This window comes from Apodemus sylvaticus, chromosome 9, assembly GCF_947179515.1.
Source record: "Apodemus sylvaticus chromosome 9, mApoSyl1.1, whole genome shotgun sequence".
Lineage (NCBI taxonomy): Eukaryota > Metazoa > Chordata > Mammalia > Rodentia > Muridae > Apodemus > Apodemus sylvaticus.
This window is the reverse complement of record NC_067480.1, coordinates 37800377-37810847: the sequence shown is the minus strand read 5'-3', so window position 1 is coordinate 37810847 and position 10471 is coordinate 37800377. Positions and strand designations below refer to the sequence as shown.

The window sequence follows — 10471 nt, the reverse complement described above, 5'->3', positions numbered from 1 at the left end:
GATACACGTTCTCGTAGCCTCGGCCATTTTTCAGTTAAACAGGGACGGGAATAGGTCTATGAGTTTCAGGCCCCTGCCTTTGTTTTGAATGAGCTGGCATTTGTAAAGTGCCAGGCCCTTGGCAACGCTAAGGAAACCTAGCTGCATTATTAGGAAAGGAAGCTGGAACTTTGTTTAGACACAGTGTGTGTGTGTGTGTGTGTGTGTGTGTGTGTGTGTGTGTGTGCGTGGTGCTGAATAAGGTGGGTTGGGCAGTCGGGGTGCGGTGGGGGGAACACACCAAAAATCTTGTAAGTAGCTCACTTGTGAGAACATGAGATGACTTTAATTATTAGGAATATCTATGAGCAACCTTTGTCTGCTCTGGTGTGTGTGTGTGGATGGATGGATGGATGGATGGACCGATGGACAGACCGATGGATGGATGGGAGGGGACATCATAGGAACATACAGATATTAGAGCCAAAAGAGGCCAGCCCTTTTTTGAGGCTCCTGGGTCCAAGACAGCCCGTAGTTCCAACCCAAGGACCCAAGCATGACCTAGGCGCCCCCACCCGGTGCTGTACCCTGAGGTGAGTTGGGTGCTGTCTGACAGTGTGCCTGTGCGCATGTTTGCGGAGTACGCCAGCGAAGATGCTGCTGACCTTCCCTAGCCAGCCTGCAGGAGGAAAGGGAATGCGGCAAGGAGGCTTCCTTCCCCTCGCTGCCTACGAAAGTGGCCTGAACTAAAGGCTACAGCACCCCTTTCTGTGCCTCAGTTTCCCCATGTGCCTGGGGCCCGAAAGGCAGATGTGGGGTGGGGGTGCGGGCTCTCAGCGTCGGGAGGTGTTTCGTGGGAGTGCTGGAAAGCAGGCGAGTGCTGTCCCAGGGTGGGCAGAAGGACTGGGAAGGGAAGGGTCGCCAGGTGGGGCGCAGGCCGGCGGAGGAAGGGCGGGCTCTGGGCGCCGCCGCCTTCATCTTACCCCCACCCTGGTTCCCGAGGCCCGGCGGCTCCTTCCGCTACCCGCGCCGGCTCCTGCCCGCTCCCCAACTCGCCCCCGGCCCCGCCTCCGACTCCGCCCCGCCCCCGCCTGTCCCCTCCTCGCCCGGCCGCCGGCCCGGCCCCCTCCCCCGCCATGAAGAAGCTGTGGGTGAAGAAGCGTTTCCAGGTGAGGGCTCCGGGGGCGGGCGGCTCCGGGTGGGGGCAGGAAGGGCTGGGCGCCCCGAGGGAGGGCGGGTCACCGCGGCTGGGCCCAGGGGAGGGGGCGATGGAGTAGCGCTGGCCCCACCCCAGCCCTGCGGAGTGGGGACGACGGGCCCGGCACGTTCCTGGGGAGGGGGCGCCCTGGCAGGCGACTGAAAAACGCAGGCCCCTCCCCGCGCTCAAGGGCAGAAGCCCCCATCATCCCCAAGCCCCTTGACCCCTGGAGGCCCCGGTTGCAGCCTCAGCATGTAGCGCCCACTGGCTGCTTTGCCATCTCACCCACATCCAGCCCTAGCCTCAGTCCCCGCCCGGCTTTTTCTGGGCCCCCCACTCTGCAGCCTTCGGTATTCCGGAGATCCTGAAAGCACAGCGCTTGGATCCGCGCTGAGCTCCATAAATTTCCCCGAGCTCTGTCCTCTACGTGCTGGGGCCTCCTTCCTGCATTAGGGAGACGCTGGCTTTTGAGAGATAACTTTACCCTTTGCCAGCCCCTATCCTGCCTTGCTTGACACGTACCCCAGGTATCTGCCCTTCCCCGCAGCAGAAATCTGTGTCCTCGGTCCTCCATCTCTATTAATTCTTAGCGCCCCCACACCATCTTCCCTCAGTCACGCTGACTTCCTTGTCTCCTCCCCTGTATCTCTGGGGCGCTGCTCTGACCCCAGGCTGAGTCTCTGTCCCTTAGGAAGTACTAGGGTTTGCTCTACCGCCTCGGCTTCCCTCCCCGGCTCCTCCCCAGAGCCCAGCTGGATACCCTAGAGGAAGGAGAGCTGAGCCTTTTATGATTAGGACAACCTAGTGGCTCTGGTCTCCGTGCCCTGGCCCCTGATAGAGTTCCGGTTTGATAATAGCAGATTGGAATGAGAGGTGTATGGGCTGAGGAACAAACCTCCCCCCTCACCAACTCATTCTGGCTTTTCTCTTTCAGAAAACCGGCCATTCCCGCCGGGCCTTTGGCCGAATTACCCATGGTGCGTGGACTTCTGGCTGCTGTAGCGCATGCCCGCTTCTCTTCTTGGTTCATGTCCCTTCATGAGGCATTAAGGCCCTGAAGATAGCCCATGAGATGTGGAACCCCCTCTCCATCTACCCAACCCCCAAGAAGGACCATTATTCTCTGCAGCAGAGAAAGCCCTAGTATTTGGGAAGGGACTCCTTAGCACACCCACCATGGGCCTGGGCTCTCTGGTGTCCATCTGTGGGACCAAGTGCCATGTCTGGTAATGATGACACGGCCACTGCTTGTTTGGGTACTCAAAGGGAAACTGAGGCACAGAACATGATAGACTCTAGGATGTTGAAAAATGCCCAGGGACCTTTACTCCTAACCTAACCACAGCCTTTTTTTGAGGACCATTCAGTTGTAGAGAAATCCCTTGGAGGAAGATGGCTGCCACAGTCCAGTGCAAACAGATGGGAATGCATTTGTAAGGAAGGGCCAAAATACAGTGAGTCTGAGGCTGGGCACAAGTGTGTGTGTGTGTGTGTGTGTGTGTGTGTGGTTAGTGAGAGTATCAGAAACACTGGGCAGACAGTTGAGATGGCAATCCAAGTGTATAGCTCCCCAGTGTCGGTACATTCTGGGGGGTCTCCCTCTCCTCCGCATCCCACAGAACATCTCTGGTGTCCCTGGACAGCAGCAGGGACCCTCATGCCTCCCTATGCTCTGCCTGCCTTCCATGCCCCATCCCACAAACACTCTGATAACTGTCTGTCCACGTCTCTCTCCTGCTGCTCCTATGGAAGCGAAGTTTTCCGCTCCTGCAGAAAGCAAAGTTACGGTAGGAAGCTGGCTCCTGCCCTGGCCCCTCACTCCCTTCCCCCAACCCAGTCTGGGCTTCTCCTCATACTGCCTCAGTTACACCCTGATGCCTTCCGGCTGGTTTGGGGTTCAGGACAGCCTGGTCCTGCTGTTGGTTGCGTGCCTTGACAGTACATCTCTGAGGTGACTCCTCTTTGTTCCCGGGATTCTGAAAGCTAGACTTTTGAGCCCTGCGAGTTAGGGCCTTGTTATGAGGGGTGTTGCTGCTCAAGACCTTAAGCTGTTGTGGACGTGGTGAGGGTGGATGAGGTCCCTGGTAAGCCTTCAAGTGGGTGGGGGGTAGCTTATTTGAAGAGGTCTGTGGAAATAAGGGTGAGCATCCGGGGACGAGTGGTCCAGCGATGGACCCAGGGCACCAGCCTGGGAGGGGCTTCCTTCAGCATTCCAGGCTGGACAAGGGGGGGTGTCAGGAGCGAAACAGACTAGATAGATCAGGTCCTGGAACTCTCCCTGTGGTTAAGATGGAACTTGCTGTGGGGGAGGCAGGAGGCGACTAGGGAAGAGTTGGAGGCATATGGAGGAGGTCCCTGCCCACACAGACCCCTTCTTATCCAGACTCGGAGACTGCTGAGGATGACATCAGCGATGTGCCGGGGACCCAGCGCCTGGAGCTTCGGGATGACAGGGCCTTCAGCACCCCCACGGGTGAGCTTTCTGGGTGCTCCCAGAGCAAGCAGACTGGCTTCCTGCAAAGGGTGCCTCTGCCTCACTGTGCTCCTTTCTTTAGGGGGCTCTGACACCCTGGTGGGCACCTCTCTGGATACCCCCCCGACCTCCGTGACAGGCACCTCAGAGGAGCAAGTGAGCTGGTGGGGCAGCGGGCAGACGGTCCTGGAGCAGGAAGCGGGCAGCGGGGGTGGCACCCGCCCCCTCCCCGGCAGCCCAAGGCAAGCACAGACAACCGGGGCCGGGCCACGGCACCTGGGGGTGGAGCCGCTGGTGCGGGCATCGCGAGCTAATCTGGTGGGCGCAAGCTGGGGGTCAGAGGATAGCCTTTCGGTGGCCAGTGACCTGTATGGCAGCGCGTTCAGTCTGTACAGAGGACGGGCGCTCTCGATCCACGTGTAAGTAACGGCCTCGCCTGGGTCCACACTGTCTCATCTCACCATGCTGTCCTGTGCGGCCCCATCACTGCTCCACCAGCCTCCATCCCAGTCTTCTCTGCCTCCTCCATCTCTGCCTTCCATTCCCTACTGCTTCCACGCCTAGCCTTGGCTACGCGCTCATTCCCACACCACTCCCACCCACGGCCTCCTGCTCCCACCTGTACTGGCTCACAGTGCCGTCTTCGTGGTCTTGTGGACCCCCTCTGTCCCTTCCACATCTCCTCTAAGAGCTCCGGTTTGCCAGGGCCCCTCTCCTGCCTCGCCCATGTAGGCTCCAGTTGTCCTAGGATCGCCCCCCCCCTCCCCAGAGGCCCCCTCCGTGCCTGCTGTCTCAGCAGCTGCCGCCTTTCCTCTCCCGGCACATTCCTGTTCCCTTGTGGGCCTTTTTCTGGGAGGAACAGAACCTTTCTGCACGGCAGCTCCCGGGAGAGCAGGAGAGAGCAGGGGACCGAGACAGCACCCAGGAGAGAGAAGAGAGTGAGGTGGTCAGGGGCAGCTGGGACAAGGGGCCTGCAGAGCTCCGCGTGGGCTGTGGGGAGGCAGGGACCTGAGAGACCAAGAGGGGGTGGAGATAGGGAGCTGGGGTGGAGGGGGAGGGTTGGACTAGCAGTGGTGGGGGTGTGTGTGTGATGATCTCAGGGACCACACCTGAGGATGGGTCCGTGGCCGATGTGGTAAGGGGATGGATGACACGTGGAGGCGTTGAAGTGAGGTGTTGAAGCCATTTTTGGAGATTTGGGGGATGGCAGAACCGGGGGAGGGGAGTTGCTATGTCAAAAGTGGGGAGTGGCTGATGGTAGACATAATGGGGTATTTGGGGAACTGAAAGGGGGCTTGGTTTGTGATGGGCGTGGGTGTCAGGTGGCCGTCCCCCTGGTTAAGCAAGGTGCCCTCATGGGTTGTTTGAAAGGGTGTTTGGAGTGGTTAGTGAAGGGCAGGAGAGAGGCCCAGGGCAGGGCAGGGGCCTTGGGAGCTCCTTTGCTTATCTTAGTGCCTTTATCAGACACTCCTTCCCTGCCTTTCTTTCCCAGGCCCCAGCCTGAGCCCCGAGTTGCTATGGCAACTTCCGAGGAAACCATTTCCCTAGTGATATCTATGCTACAGAGTCTGGCCTGGAGCTAGGAGCTGCCGGCAAGAGGTCTCCTCTGCTGTCCCCAATTTCTCTTCAGGCCTCACCCAGTTCCCAGAGCTCATTCCTTAAGGGCTCTTGTCCCCCCTCCCCCCAGACTGCCTCCTTGCTGGCATTTCCCTGCCCCTCTTCCAGGCAGGGGTGGGTCTATAGAGTGGGTGGTGACTCAGGTAGTCTAAAATATCCTTACATTGAAGCAGCCAAAGAACTTAGACTCCTGGATGGCACCGTACCGTTTCTTCTCCTTCCTGTGTTCCCAGAAACCGAGACAGTTGGACGGGAGCAAAGGCTTAGGGATCAGGCTATCTGCGTTCTGTCCCTAGCACCAAGTCCTAGCTGCCACCTTGGGAAGGCACTGGACCTCCTTGAACCAACCTCAAGTTTATTTATCTGTAAATGGGACAGTATCAATCGTTCTGCTGAGGGACTTCTGTAAGGATTTTTTTTTTTTAACTCAGTGCAAATGAAACCTTAATTCACGCCTGGCACACACTAAATATTCAATGAGCATGCTCCTAAGTTCTCAGCTCTTTCTAATATGTCAGGTGTGATAATAGCCCTCAGATAGCTTTTCTTCCAGTCTTCCTGCATAGCTTGCCCTTTCCCCATCCAGATAGGGGAACCGAGGCCTAGCTCCTGGGCATCAAAACCCTGTTTGGTGAGAAGGTTGACAGGTTTCCTCTCTCCTTATCTTCCCCAGTCTTTGTTCAATCCCACTTGGTAGCTATTTCTGAGCAGGGCTAATTCTGAGGGAGGACTTCTGTGCTTCTCAGAAGGGTTTCCAAGGACTCAGATTTTTTTCCCCATGAGAGGTTTAGACTGAAGCCTATACTACAAGGAAACTGGTCAAGAGGTATGAGAGTCTAGATATTCCATTCCCAGAGACCCCAGATGCCATATGCAGTATCCAGCGAGAACCTATGGATGTTGGTCTTAAGGACGGACTCGGGTCACCACAGGGATAAGATACCGCTCCCTAAAGACTCTGCCTAGTGAGGAGGCAGTGGCTCACTATGAGGGACAAGTAACTTGTCCAGACTGGGTAGGGCTCCTGTGGGGACCAGCTTGGGACAGGAATGAGTAGGAGGCACATTCCTGAGAGGAGCCCCTCCCCATCCAGCCCTTGTGTTTTGTCATCTCATCTCTGGGTCCTCCTCAGCGCCATCCCTTTCTCCCTCTCAAGCTCAGTTTTTGCTGTGTCCCAGCTTCCAGGGCTGGGGGGAGGGGGCTGGCCAGAACCCCTGGGGCTGAGTCTGTATTTGGACCCAGCCAATAGCCCAAGTCTTCTGGGACATTAGCCGCTGGCCTCTCCCCAGCACCTGCTCTGGCTGTGCCCTCGAGGGGGTGGGGCAGGAAAATCTGGCCCTTGTCACCCCAAACCTGCCCAGCATGCACCGCTGCTCAATCCGTCTCACAAGCTAGGGGGTCTAGGAGGGAAGGCCCCCTGAGTCCTCCATCCCTCTCGGCCTTGGTTCTGCAGCAGCATTCCTCCGAGTGGATTGCGCAGAGAGGAGCCTGACCTTCAGCCTCAACCAGCCAGTGATGCCCTTCGTCCACGCCCTGCCCTTCCACCTCCCTCCAAATCCGCTCTGCTTCCCCCACCATCTCCTCGGGTGGGAAAGAGGGCTCTGCCCGGACCTAGTGCCCAGCCCCCAGCTACTCCCACTTCGCCCCATCGGCGTGCTCAGGAGCCCTCGCTGCCTGAGGACATCACCACCACCGAGGAGAAGCGAGGGAAAAAGCCTAAGTCATCGGGGCCGTCGTTGGCAGGCACAGTGGAGTCCCGGCCCCAGACGCCATTGAGCGAGGCTTCGGGTCGCCTGTCAGTACTGGGCCGCTCGCCCCGGCTGGTGCGCGCGGGCTCCCGCATCCTGGACAAGCTGCAGTTCTTTGAGGAGCGGCGTCGCAGCCTGGAGCGCAGCGACTCGCCGCCAGCGCCTCTGCGGCCCTGGGTGCCCCTGCGCAAGGCTCGCTCGCTGGAGCAGCCGAAGTCCGAGGACGGCGCGGCGTGGGGCACACCCGGGGCCTCTCAGGAGGAGCTGCGGTCACCTCGGGGCAGTGTGGCAGAGCGGCGTCGCCTGTTCCAGCAAAAGGCGGCCTCGCTGGATGAACGCACGCGACAACGCAGTGCAACCTCGGACCTCGAGCTCCGCTTCGCCCAGGAGCTGGGTCGTATCCGCCGATCTACGTCGCGGGAGGAGCTGGTGCGTTCGCACGAGTCCCTGCGTGCCACGCTGCAGCGCGCCCCATCCCCTCGGGAGCCCGGCGAGCCCCCACTCTTCTCCCGGCCCTCCACACCCAAGACCTCACGGGCTGTGAGTCCGGCTGCCACCCAACCGCCTCCTCCCAGTGGCGCGGGCAAATCTGGGGACGAGCCTGGGAGGCCCCGAAGCAGAGGGCCGGTGGGCAGGACTGAACCTGGGGAAGGCCCTCAGCAGGAAATCAAGCGTCGGGACCAATTCCCGCTAACCAGGAGCAGAGCCATCCAGGAGTGCAGGAGCCCTGTGCCCTTCACCGCGGATGCCCCGGAGAGCAGGACAAAAGCCCCTTCCGGTCGCAAGCGGGAACCCCCTGCACAAGCCGTTCGCTTTCTGCCCTGGGCCACTCCGGGAGTGGAGGACTCTGTTCTGCCCCAAACCTTGGAGAAGAACAGAGCAGGACCTGAGGCAGAGAAGAGGCTTCGCAGAGGACCTGAGGAGGATGGTCCCTGGGGGCCCTGGGACCGCAGAGGGACCCGCAGTCAAGGCAAAGGTCGCCGTGCACGGCCTACTTCCCCTGAGCTCGGTAAGAGCACAGAGAGGGTTGAGAATTTCCCCTGACACCCGTTTGAGAGAACTCAGGGAACAGCAAGACTGCTAGGAGGCAGAAGCCGCTTTTGCTGCGGCTTCTAGCTTTGACACAGGCAAGGACTGGAGTAAAGGTGCCTCCCATGCTAGGATCAGCTAGTGACGAGGTGCAGTGTGCGTGTGCTCAGTAGCCCGGGTTCTGCTGTGGGTCCTCCCGGGTCCAGTGGACTGCTCTAGGCAGTGCAGCCGAGGACCAAGAGCTGGAGGAGGCGCCTGCTGGAACCTAAGGAGTTCTCATGGCTCCCCGTCCATTTGTGGGAACAGGCGGTTAGGCGGTCTAAAATTCTTGAAAAACAAAAACCCGGAAGCTTCCCTAACCCTTTACGCCGTCGCCCCCACGCCCCGATTCCAGCATGGTTTCCTTACCCCTCCATGGCAGCACTCTGAGCCACCCTCACCGTCTGGCTTCCCCTGGCCCATCCTTGCATCCTGCCTCACTGATTCCTACGGATGATGGGCAACATCACCGACAGAATCCTACTGTCCCCAACCCCCTGCTGCCTCCCCCAGTGTGTCCCAGGTCCTTCTAGGACCTGCACTGTTGCACTTTCTGCCTTGTAATGTGCTCCATCAGAATTATTTTCCATCTATGTATAGGCGCCCTCCGTTGTGCATACCACAATCACGGTGTACCCACCCCAGTCGTGTCAGACAGACCCATAGAGATGTCACCTCCCTCTGCCTGCATACCAGCTGAACAAAGCACCGGATGCTCCCCTGCCATCTTCCCCATAACAAAGCTGAGACTCGGAGATAGGATCTCATTGGTTGAGGGCGAGACAGTTAAGAAGACAGCCATCCTGGGGTCCTCACTGCCCTTGTGGCTGCCTCCTCTGTCCATTATGTAGCTGATAGAATGTGAGAGGTAGACAATACAGGGGGGAGGGGGGAAGCTGGGGGGAGGGGGCGGAGCTCAGTGGGAAAGCATTTGCCCAGCATGCACCAGGCTCTGGGCTCAACCTCTAACATATCAGAAGATACCTAGCGAGATCCACAACAGTGTGGTCTTTATCTGTAGTATCCTATAAGCAAGCACCATATCTTATTTCCTGTTGTTTTGGTGGTACTCTTGTGCTCAGTACAGGATAGTCTTACTGTCTGCTGAGGGGAAAGAATCAAAGCTGAGTTTCCTACACTGTCTGATCTCTCTAGCAGTGCCTCTTCAGGGAAACTGGTGGCATTACACCTTTGACTATCTTCCCCACCCCCACCCCGCCCCCATTTCCCTGTGAACCTAGCATTGCTGTTTAGGTCTTAGGTCGCTAGTAGCTTGTTCTCTGTCCACTGGTGCTGCGTTAGACAGTCTCGTGGCCCCTAGAGTGCTTTCAAAGATCTGCTAGGACATACAAAATGGCCAGTTCATGTGAAGACACCCACTGCATAATACCGTTGACCTCCAGTGCCAGCAGTAATTGGGTGTAAAGTGTGGTCTCTGATTAAGAGCGTTTGTTGTGGCTTTAAGAGAGATAGAGAGGCCTTTGCTTCCCTCAGACCCTGCCTTCCAGAGACCCCTCTCATACTGGGTTTTGGTTTCTGTACCATCAATATCCCCTCTCCCCACAAATGTCCCCCCAATGCCCCCACAAGTCTCATCCCCTCGCCCTGTCTACCTCTACCCCACATGTCTCATATCCCCTTATCCTGTCTACCTCTGCCCCACACGTGTCATATCCCCTCACCTTGTCTACCTGTGCTCCTGTGTCTGGTAGAGTCCTCGGACGACTCCTATGTATCTGCTGGGGAAGAGCCCCTGGAGGCCCCGGTGTTTGAGATACCCCTGCAGAACATGGTGGTGGCGCCAGGAGCTGATGTGCTACTCAAGTGTATCATCACCGCCAACCCCCCACCCCAAGGTGAGTGGCAGGGAGGGCTGGAGGCTGGCAGGTTGTGGTGGGGAGCATGGGGTATGGGGATGGAATAGGTTTCCTGGAATCCTCTTACCGCATGGTGGGGAAAGAGGGAATTGTCAGTCCATGGGGCTGTCCTGGCTCTAGTGTATTCTGGAAGATTGTCCCTTACCCCTCCAGCTCAGGGGTAAGACAGCCTGAACTTCTGGAGTGAGGGAAGATCCCTCAAAACTCCCCCAAGGGAAGAAGGCAGGAGATGTACTTGGTTGGTGGGGTGCTTGCCGAGCCCATACACAGTTCTCAGTTGGCCCTAGAGCATTGCATGATATGGTGGAGCATCCTTGATCCCAGATACATAGTGAGCCTGGGCTACATGTCTCACTTAAAGAATTATTTTATATGTATATGTATATGTATATGTATATGTATATGTATATGTATATGTATATATACACACACACATATGATGAATGGAAAAACAACAAAGAAGCTGGGCCCCTGTGGGTGGGGGCAAGGATGAGAGTTCTGGGCAAACCCT

The 10471-nt window shown here is 57.9% G+C and overlaps 1 protein-coding gene across 4 annotated transcripts in view; it reads left to right on the top strand.

Annotated features, from left to right (window-relative positions):
• The first annotated feature begins 1103 nt into the window (after positions 1 to 1103).
• The window catches only part of Speg (striated muscle enriched protein kinase), a 50321-nt gene continuing 40953 nt past the window's right edge, over positions 1104 to 10471 (top strand). The window contains exons 1-7 of one of the 4 annotated variants that reach the window (XM_052192694.1): positions 1111 to 1148; positions 2112 to 2154; positions 2935 to 2964; positions 3561 to 3650; positions 3733 to 4069; positions 6721 to 8024; positions 9796 to 9939. In XM_052192694.1, the coding sequence (XP_052048654.1) occupies positions 1116 to 1148; positions 2112 to 2154; positions 2935 to 2964; positions 3561 to 3650; positions 3733 to 4069; positions 6721 to 8024; positions 9796 to 9939 (1981 nt within the window). In that variant the 5' untranslated portion in view covers positions 1111 to 1115. Of the gene's footprint in view, positions 1149 to 2111; positions 2965 to 3560; positions 3651 to 3732; positions 4070 to 6720; positions 8025 to 9795; positions 9940 to 10471 lie in introns of those variants that run through there. The other 3 variants (XM_052192696.1, XM_052192693.1, XM_052192697.1) reach the window with 3 other exon arrangements.